The sequence below is a fragment of the Oncorhynchus nerka genome, linkage group LG7, assembly GCF_034236695.1.
Source record: "Oncorhynchus nerka isolate Pitt River linkage group LG7, Oner_Uvic_2.0, whole genome shotgun sequence".
Lineage (NCBI taxonomy): Eukaryota > Metazoa > Chordata > Actinopteri > Salmoniformes > Salmonidae > Oncorhynchus > Oncorhynchus nerka.
In genome coordinates this window covers 82,321,531-82,339,457 of record NC_088402.1, presented here as the reverse complement: position 1 = coordinate 82,339,457, position 17,927 = coordinate 82,321,531, and the positions used below count along the sequence as shown (strand labels likewise).

The window sequence follows — 17,927 nt, the reverse complement described above, 5'->3', positions numbered from 1 at the left end:
CAGAGTAGTCCCATCGTCTAAGGTATATTACTGTCCATGTAGGACAGAGTAGTCCCATCTAAGGTATATTACTGTCCATATAGGACAGAGTAGTCCCATCTAAGGTATATTACTGTCCATATAGGACAGAGTAGTCCCATCTAAGGTATATTACTGTCCATATAGGACAGAGTAGTCCCATCTAAGGTATATTATTGTCCATGTAGGACAGAGTAGTCCCATCTAAGGTATATTACTGTCCATGTAGGACGGAGTAGTCCCATCTAAGGTATATTATTGTCCATATAGGACAGAGTAGTCCCATCTAAGGTATATTACTGTCCATATAGGACAGAGTAGTCCCATCTAAGGTATATTATTGTCCATGTAGGACAGAGTAGTCCCATCTAAGGTATATTACTGTCCATATAGGACAGAGTAGTCCCATCTAAGGTATATTACTGTCCATATAGGACAGAGTAGTCCCATCTAAGGTATATTATTGTCCATGTAGGACAGAGTAGTCCCATCTAAGGTATATTACTGTCCATATAGGACAGAGTAGTCCCATCTAAGGTATATTACTGTCCATATAGGACAGAGTAGTCCCATCTAAGGTATCTTACTGTCCATGTAGGACAGAGTAGTCCCATCTAAGGTATATTACTGTCCATATAGGACAGAGTAGTCCCATCTAAGGTATATTACTGTCCATATAGGACAGAGTAGTCCCATCTAAGGTATATTATTGTCCATGTAGGACAGAGTAGTCCCATCTAAGGTATATTACTGTCCATATAGGACAGAGTAGTCCCATCTAAGGTATATTACTGTCCATATAGGACAGAGTAGTCCCATCTAAGGTATATTACTGTCCATATAGGACAGAGTAGTCCCATCTAAGGTATATTACTGTCCATATAGGACAGAGTAGTCCCATCTAAGGTATATTACTGTCCATATAGGACAGAGTAGTCCCATCTAAGGTATATTACTGTCCATATAGGACAGAGTAGTCCCATCTAAGGCATATTATTGTCCATGTAGGACAGAGTAGTCCCATCGTCTAAGGTATATTACTGTCCATGTAGGACAGAGTAGTCCCATCTAAGGTATATTACTGTCCATATAGGACAGAGTAGTCCCATCTAAGGTATATTACTGTCCATATAGGACAGAGTAGTCCCATCTAAGGTATATTACTGTCCATATAGGACAGAGTAGTCCCATCTAAGGTATATTATTGTCCATGTAGGACAGAGTAGTCCCATCTAAGGTATATTACTGTCCATGTAGGACGGAGTAGTCCCATCTAAGGTATATTATTGTCCATATAGGACAGAGTAGTCCCATCTAAGGTATATTACTGTCCATATAGGACAGAGTAGTCCCATCTAAGGTATATTATTGTCCATGTAGGACAGAGTAGTCCCATCTAAGGTATATTACTGTCCATATAGGACAGAGTAGTCCCATCTAAGGTATATTACTGTCCATATAGGACAGAGTAGTCCCATCTAAGGTATATTATTGTCCATGTAGGACAGAGTAGTCCCATCTAAGGTATATTACTGTCCATATAGGACAGAGTAGTCCCATCTAAGGTATATTACTGTCCATATAGGACAGAGTAGTCCCATCTAAGGTATCTTACTGTCCATGTAGGACAGAGTAGTCCCATCTAAGGTATATTACTGTCCATATAGGACAGAGTAGTCCCATCTAAGGTATATTACTGTCCATATAGGACAGAGTAGTCCCATCTAAGGTATATTATTGTCCATGTAGGACAGAGTAGTCCCATCTAAGGTATATTACTGTCCATATAGGACAGAGTAGTCCCATCTAAGGTATATTACTGTCCATATAGGACAGAGTAGTCCCATCTAAGGTATCTTACTGTCCATGTAGGACAGAGTAGTCCCATCTAAGGTATATTACTGTCCATATAGGACAGAGTAGTCCCATCTAAGGTATCTTACTGTCCATGTAGGACAGAGTAGTCCCATCTAAGGTATATTACTGTCCATATAGGACAGAGTAGTCCCATCTAAGGTATCTTACTGTCCATGTAGGACAGAGTAGTCCCATCTAAGGTATATTACTGTCCATATAGGACAGAGTAGTCCCATCATCTCAATTATTGTATGTTCTATCACCCCCCCCCCCACTCGTCGTCGTCTGTTTCTCTCTCTCTACTCTCACTGTACCTCTATCTCTCTTTCCCTCTCTGTCTACAGGGTATAAAACCAGCCAGCTTTGATAAAGTCAATGACCCAGAGATTAAAGAGATCATTGAGTGCTGCATCCGCCAAGACAAGAATCAGAGGTAAGCAGTTTTACCTCCCCCCTCTCTTTCTCTCTCACTCTCTCTGTCTTTCTGTCTCTGTCTCTCTCAATTCTATTGAATTTCAATTTAAGGGCTGTATTGGCATGTGAAACATATGTTAACATTGTAAAATTATGTGATGTAGATAATAAACAAAAGTGAAATAAACAATAAAAATGAACAGTAAACATTACACTGACAGAAGTTTCTCTCTCTCTCTCTCATAATAAGGACGAGTGCCTTTTTTAAAAATTCATTCGGTGGACTGTCTAAAGTGATTAGTACCGCTGACCCCGGCACACATACCAGATCAGGCATGGGTTCAACTCCAGCCCACTGCCCTTCTGACTTGCCCCTCTCCTACTGTTCCTGTCATCTCTTCTTCACTGTCTTATCCAATAAAAGGAAAGAAGTGGGAATTTGTTCTTTGCTTGATGTGTTCTCTCTCTCTGCAGGCTGTCCATCCGGGACCTGTTGACCCACGCCTTCTTTGGGGAGGACACTGGGGTGCGTGTGGAGCTGGCGGAGGAGGACATGGGGTATCAGGAGTGTCTGGCCCTCAGGATCTGGGTGGAGGATCCCAAGAAGCTGAAGGGCAAACACAAAGACAACGAGGCCATTGAGTTCAGTTATGACCTGGAGAATGACAGCGCAGAAGAGGTGGCTCTGGAGATGGTGAGAGAGAGGAGGGGTGGGAGGAACCTAGAGAGCGACAGTGCTGAGGAACTAGTGGGGGGAAGGAGAGGGGATGGTGAGAGAGAGAGGAGGGGTGGGGTGGGAGGAACCTAGAGAGCGACAGTGCTGAGGAACTAGTGGGGGGAAGGAGAGGGGATGGTGAGAGAGAGAGGAGGGGTGGGAGGAACCTAGAGAGTGACAGTGCTGAGGAACTAGTGGGGGAAGGAGAGGGGATGGTGAGAGAGGTGGAGAGAGAGAGGAGGGGTGGGAGGAACCTAGAGAGTGACAGTGCTGAGGAACTAGTGGGGGGAAGGAGAGGGGATGGTGAGAGAGGGGGAGAGAGAGAGGAGGGGTGGGGGGAACCTAGAGAGCGACAGTGCTGAGGAACTAGTGGGGGAAGGAGAGGGGATGGTGAGAGAGGGGAGAGAGAGAGGAGGGGTGGGAGGAACCTAGAGAGCGCCAGTGCTGAGGAACTAGTGGGGGAAGGAGAGGGGATGGTGAGAGAGAGGAGGGGTGGGAGGAACCTAGAGAGTGACAGTGCTGAGGAACTAGTGGGGGAAGGAGAGGGGATGGTGAGAGAGGTGGAGAGAGAGAGGAGGGGTGGGAGGAACCTAGAGAGTGACAGTGCTGAGGAACTAGTGGGGGGAAGGAGAGGGGATGGTGAGAGGGGGGAGAGAGAGAGGAGGGGTGGGGGGAACCTAGAGAGCGACAGTGCTGAGGAACTAGTGGGGGAAGGAGAGGGGATGGTGAGAGAGGGGAGAGAGAGAGGAGGGGTGGGAGGAACCTAGAGAGCGACAGTGCTGAGGAACTAGTGGGGGAAGGAGAGGGGATGGTGAGAGAGGTGGAGAGAGAGAGGAGGGGTGGGAGGAACCTAGAGAGTGACAGTGCTGAGGAACTAGTGGGGGAAGGAGAGGGGATGGTGAGAGAGGTGGAGAGAGAGAGGAGGGGTGGGAGGAACCTAGAGAGTGACAGTGCTGAGGAACTAGTGGGGGAAGGAGAGGGATGGTGAGAGAGGTGGAGAGAGAGAGGAGGGGTGGGAGGAACCTAGAGAGTGACAGTGCTGAGGAACTAGTGGGGGAAGGAGAGGGGATGGTGAGAGAGGTGGAGAGAGAGAGGAGGGGTGGGAGGAACCTAGAGAGCGACAGTGCTGAGGAACTAGCGGGGGGGAAGGAGAGGGGATGGTGAGAGAGGGGGAGAGAGAGAGGAGGGGTGGGAGGAACCTAGAGAGTGACAGTGCTGAGGAACTAGTGGGGGAAGGAGAGGGGATGGTGAGAGAGGTGGAGAGAGAGAGGAGGGGTGGGAGGAACCTAGAGAGTGACAGTGCTGAGGAACTAGTGGGGGAAGGAGAGGGGATGGTGAGAGAGGGGAGAGAGAGAGGAGGGGTGGGAGGAACCTAGAGAGTGACAGTGCTGAGGAACTAGTGGGGGGAAGGAGAGGGGATGGTGAGAGAGGTGAGAGAGAGAGGAGGGGTGGGAGGAACCTAGAGAGTGACAGTGCTGAGGAACTAGTGGGGGAAGGAGAGGGATGGTGAGAGAGGGGAGAGAGAGAGGAGGGGTGGGGGGAACCTAGAGAGCGACAGTGCTGAGGAACTAGTGGGGGAAGGAGAGGGATGGTGAGAGAGGGGAGAGAGAGAGGAGGGGTGGGAGGAACCTAGAGAGTGACAGTGCTGAGGAACTAGTGGGGGGAAGGAGAGGGATGGTGAGAGAGAGAGGGAGGGGTGGGAGGAACCTAGAGAGTGACAGTGCTGAGGAACTAGTGGGGGAAGGAGAGGGGATGGTGAGAGAGGTGGAGAGAGAGAGGAGGGGTGGGAGGAACCTAGAGAGCGACAGTGCTGAGGAACTAGTGGGGGAAGGAGAGGGGATGGTGAGAGAGGGGGAGAGAGAGAGGAGGGGTGGGAGGAACCTAGAGAGTGACCATGCTGAGGAACTAGTGGGGGAAGGAGAGGGGATGGTGAGAGAGGTGGAGAGAGAGAGGAGGGGTGGGAGGAACCTAGAGAGCGACAGTGCTGAGGAACTAGTGGGGGGAAGGAGGGGATGGTGAGAGAGGGGGAGAGAGAGAGGAGGGGTGGGAGGAACCTAGAGAGTGACAGTGCTGAGGAACTAGTGGGGGAAGGAGAGGGGATGGTGAGAGAGGGGGAGAGAGAGAGGAGGGGTGGGAGGAACCTAGAGAGTGACAGTGCTGAGGAACTAGTGGGGGAAGGAGAGGGATGGTGAGAGAGGTGGAGAGAGAGAGGAGGGGTGGGAGGAACCTAGAGAGTGACAGTGCTGAGGAACTAGTGGGGGGAAGGAGAGGGGATGGTGAGAGAGGGGGGAGAGAGAGAGGAGGGGTGGGAGGAACCTAGAGAGTGACAGTGCTGAGGAACTAGTGGGGGAAGGAGAGGGGATGGTGAGAGAGGTGGGAGAGAGAGGAGGGGTGGGAGGAACCTAGAGAGTGACAGTGCTGAGGAACTAGTGGGGGAAGGAGAGGGGATGGTGAGAGAGGGGGAGAGAGAGAGGAGGGGTGGGGGAACCTAGAGAGTGACAGTGCTGAGGAACTAGTGGGGGAAGGAGGGGTGGTGAGAGGGGGAGAGAGAGAGGAGGGGTGGGAGGAACCTAGAGAGTGACAGTGCTGGGGAACTAGTGGGGGGAAGGAGAGGGATGGTGAGAGAGGGGAGAGAGAGAGGAGGGGGGGGGGAACCTAGAGAGCGACAGTGCTGAGGAACTAGTGGGGGGAAGGAGAGGGGATGGTGAGACAGGGGGAGAGAGAGGAGGGGTGGGAGGAACCTAGAGAGTGACAGTGCTGAGGAACTAGTGGGGGGAAGGAGAGGGGATGGTGAGAGAGAGAGGAGGGGTGGGGTGGGAGGAACCTAGAGAGTGACAGTGCTGAGGAACTAGTGGGGGAAGGAGAGGGGATGGTGAGAGAGGTGGAGAGAGAGAGGAGGGGTGGGAGGAACCTAGAGAGTGACAGTGCTGAGGAACTAGTGGGGGGAAGGAGAGGGGATGGTGAGAGAGGTGGAGAGAGAGAGCTGGGGTGGGGGGAACCTAGAGAGCGACAGTGCTGAGGAACTAGTGGGGGAAGGAGAGGGGATGGTGAGAGAGAGAGGAGGGGTGGGGGAACCTAGAGAGTGACAGTGCTGAGGAACTAGTGGGGGAAGGAGAGGGGATGGTGAGAGAGAGGAGGGGTGGGAGGAACCTAGAGAGTGACAGTGCTGAGGAACTAGTGGGGGGAAGGAGAGGGGATGGTGAGAGAGGGAGAGAGAGGAGGGGTGGGAGGAACCTAGAGAGTGACAGTGCTGAGGAACTAGTGGGGGAAGGAGAGGGGATGGTGAGAGAGGTGGAGAGAGAGAGGAGGGGTGGGAGGAACCTAGAGAGTGACAGTGCTGAGGAATTAGTGGGGGAAGGAGAGGGGATGGTGAGAGAGGGGGAGAGAGAGGAGGGGTGGGGGGAACCTAGAGAGTGACAGTGCTGAGGAACTAGTGGGGGGAAGGAGAGGGGATGGTGAGAGAGGGGGAGAGAGAGGAGGGGTGGGGGGGAACCTAGAGAGTGACAGTGCTGAGGAACTAGTGGGGGAAGGAGAGGGGATGGTGAGAGAGGGGGAGAGAGAGAGGGGTGGGAGGAACCTAGAGAGTGACAGTGCTGAGGAACTAGTGGGGGAAGGAGAGGGGATGGTGAGAGAGAGAGGAGGGGTGGGGTGGGAGGAACCTAGAGAGTGACAGTGCTGAGGAACTAGTGGGGGGAAGAGAGGGGATGGTGAGAGAGGTGGAGAGAGAGAGGAGGGGTGGGAGGAACCTAGAGAGTGACAGTGCTGAGGAACTAGTGGGGGAAGGAGAGGGGATGGTGAGAGAGGTGGAGAGAGAGAGCTGGGGTGGGGGAACCTAGAGAGCGACAGTGCTGAGGAACTAGTGGGGGAAGGAGAGGGGATGGTGAGAGAGAGAGGAGGGTGGGGGGGGAACCTAGAGAGTGACAGTGCTGAGGAACTAGTGGGGGAAGGAGAGGGGATGGTGAGAGAGAGGAGGGGTGGGAGGAACCTAGAGAGTGACAGTGCTGAGGAACTAGTGGGGGAAGGAGAGGGGATGGTGAGAGAGGGGAGAGAGAGAGGAGGGGTGGGAGGAACCTAGAGAGTGACAGTGCTGAGGAACTAGTGGGGGAAGGAGAGGGGATGGTGAGAGAGGTGGAGAGAGAGAGGAGGGGTGGGAGGAACCTAGAGAGTGACAGTGCTGAGGAACTAGTGGGGGAAGGAGAGGGATGGTGAGAGAGGGGAGAGAGAGGAGGGGTGGGGGGAACCTAGAGAGTGACAGTGCTGAGGAACTAGTGGGGGAAGGAGAGGGATGGTGAGAGAGGGGGAGAGAGAGGAGGGGTGGGAGGAACCTAGAGAGTGACAGTGCTGAGGAACTAGTGGGGGAAGGAGAGGGGATGGTGAGAGAGAGAGAGGAGGGGTGGGGTGGGAGGAACCTAGAGAGTGACAGTGCTGAGGAACTAGTGGGGGAAGGAGAGGGGATGGTGAGAGAGGTGGAGAGAGAGAGGAGGGGTGGGAGGAACCTAGAGAGTGACAGTGCTGAGGAACTAGTGGGGGGAAGGAGAGGGGATGGTGAGAGAGGTGGAGAGAGAGAGCTGGGGTGGGGGGAACCTAGAGAGCGACAGTGCTGAGGAACTAGTGGGGGAAGGAGAGGGATGGTGAGAGAGAGAGAGAGGAGGGGTGGGGGGAACCTAGAGAGTGACAGTGCTGAGGAACTAGTGGGGGAAGGAGAGGGGATGGTGAGAGAGGTGGAGAGAGAGAGGAGGGGTGGGAGGAACCTAGAGAGTGACAGTGCTGAGGAACTAGTGGGGGAAGGAGAGGGGATGGTGAGAGAGGGGAGAGAGAGAGGAGAGGGGTGGGAGGAACCTAGAGAGTGACAGTGCTGAGGAACTAGTGGGGGGAAGGAGAGGGGATGGTGAGAGAGGTGGAGAGAGAGAGGAGGGGTGGGAGGAACCTAGAGAGTGACAGTGCTGAGGAATTAGTGGGGGGAAGGAGAGGGGATGGTGAGAGAGGGGAGAGAGAGGGGTGGGGGAACCTAGAGAGTGACAGTGCTGAGGAACTAGTGGGGGAAGGAGAGGGGATGGTGAGAGAGAGAGGAGGGGTGGGGTGGGAGGAACCTAGAGAGCGACAGTGCTGAGGAACTAGTGGGGGAAGGAGAGGGGATGGTGAGAGAGGGGTGGGGGGAGACAGTGCTGAGGAACTAGTGGGGGGAAGGAGAGGGGATGGTGGGGAAGAGAGAGAGTGACAGTGCTGAGGAACTAGTGGGGGAAGGAGAGGGGATGGTGAGAGGTGGAGAGAGGAGGGGTGGGGTGGGAGGAACCTAGAGAGTGACAGTGCTGAGGAACTAGTGGGGGGAAGGAGAGGGGATGGTGAGAGAGGGAGAGAGAGAGGGTGGGGTGGGAGGAACCTAGAGAGTGACAGTGCTGAGGAACTAGTGGGGGGAAGGAGAGGGGATGGTGAGAGAGAGAGGAGGGGTGGGGTGGGAGGAACCTAGAGAGCGACAGTGCTGAGGAACTAGTGGGGGGAAGGAGAGGGGATGGTGAGAGAGAGAGGAGGGGTGGGGGGAACCTAGAGAGTGACAGTGCTGAGGAACTAGTGGGGGGAAGGAGGGGATGGTGAGAGAGAGAGGAGGGGTGGGGGAACCTAGAGAGTGACAGTGCTGAGGAACTAGTGGGGGAAGGAGAGGGATGGTGAGAGAGGTGGAGAGAGAGAGGAGGGGTGGGGTGGGAGGAACCTAGAGAGTGACAGTGCTGAGGAACTAGTGGGGGAAGGAGAGGGGATGGTGAGAGAGAGAGAGAGAGAGGGTGGGGTGGGAGGAACCTAGAGAGTGACAGTGCTGAGGAACTAGTGGGGGAAGAGAGGGGATGGTGAGAGAGGTGGAGAGAGAGAGGGGGTTGGGAGGAACCTAGAGAGTGACAGTGCTGAGGAACTAGTGGGGGAAGGAGAGGGGATGGTGAGAGAGGTGGAGAGAGAGGAGGTGGGGTGGGAGGAACCTAGAGAGTGACAGTGCTGAGGAACTAGTGGGGGGAAGGAGAGGGGATGGTGAGAGAGGTGGAGAGAGAGGGGGGTGGGGGAACCTAGAGAGTGACAGTGCTGAGGAACTAGTGGGGGAAGGAGAGGGGATGGTGAGAGAGAGGAGGTGGGGGAACCTAGAGAGTGACAGTGCTGAGAACTAGTGGGGGGAAGGAGAGAGAGAGAGGAGGGGTGGGAGGAACCTAGAGAGTGACAGTGCTGAGGAACTAGTGGGGGAAGGAGAGGGGATGGTGAGAGAGGGGAGAGAGAGAGGAGGGGTGGGGGAACCTAGAGAGTGACAGTGCTGAGGAACTAGTGGGGAAGGAAGGAGGGGGGGGAAGGAGAGGGGATGGTGACAGAGAGGTGGAGAGAGAGAGAGGGGTGGGAGGAACCTAGAGAGTGACAGTGCTGAGGAACTAGTGGGGGAAGGAGAGGGGATGGTGAGAGAGGGGAGAGAGAGAGGAGGGGTGGGGAACCTAGAGAGTGACAGTGCTGAGGAACTAGTGGGGGAAGGAGAGGGATGGTGAGAGAGGGGAGAGAGAGAGGAGGGGTGGGGGAACCTAGAGAGTGACAGTGCTGAGGAACTAGTGGGGGGAAGGAGAGGGGATGGTGAGAGAGAGAGAGGGTGGGAGGAACCTAGAGAGTGACAGTGCTGAGGAACTAGTGGGGGAAGGAGAGGGGATGGTGAGAGAGGGGAGAGAGAGAGGAGGGGTGGGAGGAACCTAGAGAGTGACAGTGCTGAGGAACTAGTGGGGGAAGGAGAGGGGATGGTGAGAGAGGTGGAGAGAGAGAGGAGGGTGGGAGGAACCTAGAGAGTGACAGTGCTGAGGAACTAGTGGGGGAAGGAGAGGGGATGGTGAGAGAGGGGAGAGAGAGAGGAGGGGTGGGGGGAACCTAGAGAGTGACAGTGCTGAGGAACTAGTGGGGGAAGGAGAGGGGATGGTGAGAGAGGGGAGAGAGAGAGGAGGGGTGGGAGGAACCTAGAGAGTGACAGTGCTGAGGAACTAGTGGGGGAAGGAGAGGGGAGGAGGAGAGAGAGAGGAGGGTGGGGGGGAACCTAGAGAGCGACAGTGCTGAGGAACTAGTGGGGGGAAGGAGAGGGGATGGTGAGAGAGGGGGAGAGAGAGGAGGGGTGGGAGGAACCTAGAGAGTGACAGTGCTGAGGAACTAGTGGGGGGAAGGAGAGGGGATGGTGAGAGAGAGAGGAGGGGTGGGGTGGGAGGAACCTAGAGAGTGACAGTGCTGAGGAACTAGTGGGGGGAAGGAGAGGGGATGGTGAGAGAGGTGGAGAGAGAGAGGAGGGGTGGGAGGAACCTAGAGAGTGACAGTGCTGAGGAACTAGTGGGGGGAAGGAGAGGGGATGGTGAGAGAGGTGGAGAGAGAGCTGGGGTGGGGGGGAACCTAGAGAGTGACAGTGCTGAGGAACTAGTGGGGGAAGGAGAGGGGATGGTGAGAGAGAGAGGAGGGGTGGGGGAACCTAGAGAGTGACAGTGCTGAGGAACTAGTGGGGGGAAGGAGAGGGGATGGTGAGAGAGGTGGGAGAGAGAGAGGAGGGTGGGAGGAACCTAGAGAGTGACAGTGCTGAGGAACTAGTGGGGGAAGGAGAGGGGATGGTGAGAGGGGGGAGAGGAGGAGGGGTGGGAGGAACCTAGAGAGTGACAGTGCTGAGGAACTAGTGGGGGAAGGAGAGGGGATGGTGAGAGAGGTGGAGAGAGAGAGGAGGGGTGGGAGGAACCTAGAGAGTGACAGTGCTGAGGAATTAGTGGGGGAAGAAGGAGAGGGGATGGTGAGAGAGGGGGAGAGAGAGGAGGGGTGGGGGAACCTAGAGAGTGACAGTGCTGAGGAACTAGTGGGGGGAAGGAGAGGGGATGGTGAGAGAGAGAGGAGGGGTGGGGTGGGAGGAACCTAGAGAGTGACAGTGCTGAGGAACTAGTGGGGGAAGGAGAGGGGATGGTGAGAGAGAGAGAGGAGTGGGGGAACCTAGAGAGTGACAGTGCTGAGGAACTAGTGGGGGAAGAGAGGGGATGGTGAGAGAGAGAGAGGGGGGGGAGGAACCTAGAGAGTGACAGTGCTGAGGAACTAGTGGGGGAAGGAGAGGGGATGGTGAGAGAGGTGAGAGAGAGAGGAGGGTGGGGTGGGAGGAACCTAGAGAGTGACAGTGCTGAGGAACTAGTGGGGGGAAGGAGAGGGGATGGTGAGAGAGAGAGGAGGAGGGGTGGGAGGAACCTAGAGAGTGACAGTGCTGAGGAACTAGGGGGGAAGAGAGGGGATGGTGAGAGAGGTGGAGAGAGAGAGGAGGTGGGGGTGGGAGGAACCTAGAGAGTGACAGTGCTGAGGAACTAGTGGGGGAAGGAGAGGGGATGGTGAGAGAGGTGGAGAGAGAGAGGTGGGGTGGGGAGGAACCTAGAGAGTGACAGTGCTGAGGAACTAGTGGGGGGAAGGAGAGGGGATGGTGAGAGAGAGAGGAGGGGTGGGGGAACCTAGAGAGTGACAGTGCTGAGGAACTAGTGGGGGAAGGAGAGGGGATGGTGAGAGAGGTGGAGAGAGAGAGGAGGGTGGGGAGGAACCTAGAGAGTGACAGTGCTGAGGAACTAGTGGGGGAAGGAGAGGGGATGGTGAGAGAGGTGAGAGAGAGAGGAGGGGTGGGGGAACCTAGAGAGTGACAGTGCTGAGGAACTAGTGGGGGGAAGGAGAGGGGATGGTGAGAGAGGTGGAGAGAGAGGAGGGGTGGGAGGAACCTAGAGAGTGACAGTGCTGAGGAACTAGTGGGGGAAGGAGAGGGGATGGTGAGAGAGGTGGAGAGAGAGAGGAGGGGTGGGAGGAACCTAGAGAGTGACAGTGCTGAGGAACTAGTGGGGGGAAGGAGAGGGGATGGTGAGAGAGGGGAGAGAGAGAGGAGGGGTGGGAGGAACCTAGAGAGTGACAGTGCTGAGGAACTAGTGGGGGAAGGAGAGGGGATGGTGAGAGAGGTGGAGAGAGAGAGGAGGGGTGGGAGGAACCTAGAGAGTGACAGTGCTGAGGAACTAGTGGGGGAAGGAGAGGGGATGGTGAGAGAGGGGAGAGAGAGAGGAGGGGTGGGGGAACCTAGAGAGTGACAGTGCTGAGGAACTAGTGGGGGAAGGAGAGGGGATGGTGAGAGGGGAGGGGAGAGAGAGAGGAGGGGTGGGGGAACCTAGAGAGTGACAGTGCTGAGGAACTAGTGGGGGAAGGAGAGGGGATGGTGAGAGAGAGAGGAGGGGTGGGAGGAACCTAGAGAGTGACAGTGCTGAGGAACTAGTGTGGGGGAAGGAGAGGGGATGGTGAGAGAGGGGAGAGAGAGAGGAGGGGTGGGGGGAACCTAGAGAGTGACAGTGCTGAGGAACTAGTGGGGGGAAGGAGAGGGATGGTGAAGGTGGAGAGAGAGAGGAGGGTGGGAGGAACCTAGAGAGTGACAGTGCTGAGGAACTAGTGGGGGAAGGAGAGGGGATGGTGAGAGAGGGAGAGAGAGAGAGGAGGGTGGGGGGAACCTAGAGAGTGACAGTGCTGAGGAACTAGTGGGGGAAGAGAGGGGATGGTGAGAGAGAGAGAGAGGGGGTGGGAGGAACCTAGAGAGCGACAGTGCTGAGGAACTAGTGGGGGGAAGGAGAGGGGATGGTGAGAGGGGGAGAGAGAGAGGAGGGTGGGAGGAACCTAGAGAGTGACAGTGCTGAGGAACTAGTGGGGGAAGGAGAGGGGATGGTGAGAGAGGTGGAGAGAGAGAGGAGGGTGGGAGGAACCTAGAGAGTGACAGTGCTGAGGAACTAGTGGGGGAAGGAGAGGGGATGGTGAGAGAGGTGGAGAGAGAGAGGAGGGGTGGGGGGAACCTAGAGAGCGACAGTGCTGAGGAACTAGTGACAGGGGGAAGTGGGGGGAGAGGGGATGGTGAGAGAGGTGGAGAGAGAGAGGAGGGGTGGGAGGAACCTAGAGAGAGTGACAGTGCTGAGGAACTAGTGGGGGAAGGAGAGGGGATGGTGAGAGGGGGGAGAGAGAGGAGGGGTGGGAGGAACCTAGAGAGTGACAGTGCTGAGGAACTAGTGGGGGGAAGGAGAGGGGATGGTGAGAGAGGTGGAGAGAGAGAGAGGTGGGAGGAACCTAGAGAGACAGTGCTGAGGAACTAGTGGGGAAGGAGGGGATGGTGAGAGAGGGGGAGAGAGAGAGGAGGGTGGGGGAACCTAGAGAGTGACAGTGCTGAGGAACTAGTGGGGGAAGGAGAGGGGATGGTGAGAGAGGGGAGAGAGAGGAGGGGTGGGTGGGAGGAACCTAGAGAGTGACAGTGCTGAGGAACTAGTGGGGGGAAGGGGAGGGGATGGTGAGAGAGGTGGAGAGAGAGAGAGGGGTGGGAGGAACCTAGAGAGTGACAGTGCTGAGGAACTAGTGGGGGAAGGAGAGGGGATGGTGAGAGAGGGGAGAGAGAGGAGGGTGGGAGGAACCTAGAGAGTGACAGTGCTGAGAACTAGTGGGGGAAGGAGAGGGGATGGTGAGAGGTGGGAGAGAGGAGGAGGGTGGGAGGAACCTAGAGAGTGACAGTGCTGAGGAACTAGTGGGGGAAGGAGAGGGATGGTGAGAGAGGTGGAGAGAGAGAGGAGGGGTGGGAGGAACCTAGAGAGTGACAGTGCTGAGGAACTAGTGGGGGAAGGAGAGGGGATGGTGAGAGAGGGGGAGAGAGAGGAGGGGTGGGAGGAACCTAGAGAGTGACAGTGCTGAGGAACTAGTGGGGAAGGAGAGGGGATGGTGAGAGAGGGGAGAGAGAGAGGAGGGGTGGGAGGAACCTAGAGAGCGACAGTGCTGAGGAACTAGTGGGGGGAAGGAGAGGGGATGGTGAGAGAGGGGAGAGAGAGGAGGGGTGGGAGGAACCTAGAGAGTGACAGTGCTGAGGAACTAGTGGGGAAGGAGAGGGGATGGTGAGAGAGGGGAGAGAGTGGGGTGGGAGGAACCTAGAGAGTGACAGTGCTGAGGAACTAGTGGGGGGAAGGAGAGGGGATGGTGAGAGAGGTGGAGAGAGAGGAGGGTGGGAGGAACCTAGAGAGTGACAGTGCTGAGGAACTAGTGGGGGAAGGAGAGGGGATGGTGAGAGAGGTGGAGAGAGAGAGGCTGGGGTGGGAGGAACCTAGAGAGCGACAGTGCTGAGGAACTAGTGGGGGGGAAGGAGAGGGGATGCTGGTGAGAGGTGGAGGAGAGAGGAGGGGTGGGAGGAACCTAGAGAGTGACAGTGCTGAGGAACTAGTGGGGGGAAGGAGAGGGGATGGTGAGAGAGGGGAGAGAGAGGAGGGGTGGAGGAACCTAGAGAGTGACAGTGCTGAGGAACTAGTGGGGGAAGAGAGGGGATGGTGAGAGAGGTGGAGAGAGAGAGGAGGGGTGGGAGGAACCTAGAGAGTGACAGTGCTGAGGAACTAGTGGGGGAAGGAGAGGGGATGGTGAGAGAGGTGGGAGAGAGAGAGGGGGTGGGAGGAACCTAGAGAGTGACAGTGCTGAGGAACTAGTGGGGGGAAGGAGAGGGGATGGTGAGAGAGGTGGGAGAGAGAGGAGGGGTGGGGGAACCTAGAGAGTGACAGTGCTGAGGAACTAGTGGGGGGAAGGAGAGGGGATGGTGAGAGAGAGAGAGGAGGGGTGGGAGGAACCTAGAGAGTGACAGTGCTGAGGAGGAACTAGTGGGGGGGAAGGAGAGGGGGGATGGTGAGAGGGGGGAGGAGAGAGAGGAGGGGTGGGAGGAACCTAGAGAGTGACAGTGCTGAGGAACTAGTGGGGGGAAGGAGAGGGGATGGTGAGAGAGGTGGAGAGAGAGAGGAGGGGTGGGAGGAACCTAGAGAGTGACAGTGCTGAGGAACTAGTGGGGAAGGAGAGGGATGGTGAGAGAGGGGAGAGAGAGAGGAGGGGTGGGAGGAACCTAGAGAGTGACAGTGCTGAGGAACTAGTGGGGGGGAAGGAGAGGGGATGGTGAGAGAGGGGAGAGAGAGAGGGGTGGGGTGGGAGGAACCTAGAGAGTGACAGTGCTGAGGAACTAGTGGGGGAAGGAGAGGGATGGTGAGAGAGGTGGAGAGAGAGAGGAGGGTGGGAGGAACCTAGAGAGTGACAGTGCTGAGGAACTAGTGGGGGAAGGAGAGGGGATGGTGAGAGAGGTGGAGAGAGAGCTGGGGTGGGGGAACCTAGAGAGCGACAGTGCTGAGGAACTAGTGGGGGAAGGAGAGGGGATGGTGAGAGAGAGAGAGAGGGGTGGGGGAACCTAGAGAGTGACAGTGCTGAGGAACTAGTGGGGGAAGGAGAGGGGATGGTGAGAGAGGTGGAGAGAGAGGAGGGGTGGGAGGAACCTAGAGAGTGACAGTGCTGAGGAACTAGTGGGGGAAGGAGAGGGGATGGTGAGGGGAGAGAGAGAGGAGGGGTGGGAGGAACCTAGAGAGTGACAGTGCTGAGGAACTAGTGGGGGAAGGAGAGGGGATGGTGAGAGGTGGAGAGAGAGGAGGGTGGGAGGAACCTAGAGAGTGACAGTGCTGAGGAACTAGTGGGGGAAGGAGAGGGGATGGTGAGAGAGGGGGAGAGAGAGAGGAGGGGTGGGGGAACCTAGAGAGTGACAGTGCTGAGGAACTAGTGGGGGAAGGAAGGGGATGGTGAGAGAGGTGGGAGAGAGAGAGGAGGGGTGGGAGGAACCTAGAGAGTGACAGTGCTGAGGAACTAGTGGGGGAAGGAGAGGGGATGGTGAGAGAGGTGGAGAGAGAGAGGAGGGGTGGGAGGAACCTAGAGAGTGACAGTGCTGAGGAACTAGTGGGGGGAAGGAGAGGGATGGTGAGAGAGGGAGAGAGAGAGAGAGGAGGTGGGAGGGAACCTAGAGAGTGACAGTGCTGAGGAACTAGTGGGGGGAAGGAGAGGGGATGGTGAGAGAGGTGGAGAGAGAGAGGGTGGGGTGGGAGGAACCTAGAGAGTGACAGTGCTGAGGAACTAGTGGGGGAAGGAGAGGGGATGGTGAGAGAGGGGAGAGAGAGGAGGGGTGGGGGAACCTAGAGAGTGACAGTGCTGAGGAACTAGTGGGGGAAGGAGAGGGGATGGTGAGAGAGGAGAGAGAGAGGAGGTTGGGAGGAACCTAGAGAGTGACAGTGCTGAGGAACTAGTGGGGGAAGGAGAGGGGATGGTGAGAGAGGTGGAGAGAGAGAGGTGGGGTGGGAGGAACCTAGAGAGTGACAGTGCTGAGGAACTAGTGGGGGAAGGAGAGGGGATGGTGAGAGAGGTGGAGAGAGAGAGCTGGGGTGGGGGAACCTAGAGAGCGACAGTGCTGAGGAACTAGTGGGGGAAGAGAGGGGATGGTGAGAGAGAGAGGAGGGGTGGGGGGGAACCTAGAGAGTGACAGTGCTGAGGAACTAGTGGGGGAAGGAGAGGGGATGGTGAGAGAGAGGAGGGGTGGGAGGAACCTAGAGAGTGACAGTGCTGAGGAACTAGTGGGGGAAGGAGAGGGATGGTGAGAGAGGGGAGAGAGAGAGGAGGGGTGGGAGGAACCTAGAGAGTGACAGTGCTGAGGAACTAGTGGGGGGAAGGAGAGGGGATGGTGAGAGAGGTGGAGAGAGAGAGGAGGGGTGGGAGGAACCTAGAGAGTGACAGTGCTGAGGAATTAGTGGGGGAAGGAGAGGGGATGGTGAGAGGGGAGAGAGAGAGGGAGGGTGGGGGAACCTAGAGAGTGACAGTGCTGAGGAACTAGTGGGGGGAAGGAGGGGATGGTGAGAGAGGGGGAGAGAGAGGAGGGTGGGGGAACCTAGAGAGTGACAGTGCTGAGGAACTAGTGGGGGAAGGAGAGGGGATGGTGAGAGAGAGAGAGAGGGGTGGGAGGAACCTAGAGAGTGACAGTGCTGAGGAACTAGTGGGGGAAGGAGAGGGGATGGTGAGAGAGGGGAGAGAGAGAGGAGGGGTGGGAGGAACCTAGAGAGTGACAGTGCTGAGGAACTAGTGGGGGAAGGAGAGGGGATGGTGAGAGGAGGAGAGAGAGAGGAGGGTGGGAGGAACCTAGAGAGTGACAGTGCTGAGGAACTAGTGGGGGGAAGGAGAGGGGATGGTGAGAGAGGTGGGAGAGAGAGGAGGGGTGGGAGGAACCTAGAGAGTGACAGTGCTGAGGAACTAGTGGGGGAAGGAGAGGGGATGGTGAGAGAGGGGGAGAGAGAGGAGGGGTGGGAGGAACCTAGAGAGTGACAGTGCTGAGGAACTAGTGGGGGGAAGGAGAGGGGATGGTGAGAGGAGAGAGGAGGAGGTGGGGTGGGAGGAACCTAGAGAGTGACAGTGCTGAGGAACTAGTGGGGGAAGGAGAGGGGATGGTGAGAGAGGTGGAGAGAGAGAGGGGGGTGGGAGGAACCTAGAGAGTGACAGTGCTGAGGAACTAGTGGGGGGAAGGAGAGGGGATGGTGAGAGAGGTGGAGAGAGAGAGCTGGGGTGGGGGAACCTAGAGAGCGACAGTGCTGAGGAACTAGTGGGGGAAGGAGAGGGGATGGTGAGAGAGAGGAGGGGTGGGGGAACCTAGAGAGTGACAGTGCTGAGGAACTAGTGGGGGGAAGGAGAGGGATGGTGAGAGAGGTGGAGAGAGAGAGGAGGGGTGGGAGGAACCTAGAGAGTGACAGTGCTGAGGAACTAGTGGGGGGGAAGGAGAGGGATGGTGAGAGAGGGGAGAGAGAGAGAGGAGGGTGGGAGGAACCTAGAGAGTGACAGTGCTGAGGAACTAGTGGGGGGAAGGAGAGGGGATGGTGAGAGAGGTGGAGAGAGAGAGGAGGGGTGGGAGGAACCTAGAGAGTGACAGTGCTGAGGAATTAGTGGGGGAAGGAGAGGGGATGGTGAGAGAGGGAGAGAGAGGAGGGTGGGGGAACCTAGAGAGTGACAGTGCTGAGGAACTAGTGGGGGGAAGGGAGGGGATGGTGAGAGAGAGAGGAGGGGTGGGGTGGGAGGAACCTAGAGA

General features: G+C 56.6%; 1 protein-coding gene across 1 annotated transcript in view; it reads left to right on the top strand.

Moving 5' to 3' along the window:
* Window positions 1–17,927, top strand: part of LOC115132510 (uncharacterized) — a 153,024-nt gene that overhangs the window by 68,177 nt on the left and 66,920 nt on the right. Inside the window, exons 6-7 of the mRNA XM_065021095.1 lie at window positions 2,220–2,308; window positions 2,764–2,983. Coding sequence (XP_064877167.1) covers window positions 2,220–2,308; window positions 2,764–2,983 — 309 coding nt within the window. The remainder of the gene's footprint in view (window positions 1–2,219; window positions 2,309–2,763; window positions 2,984–17,927) is intronic.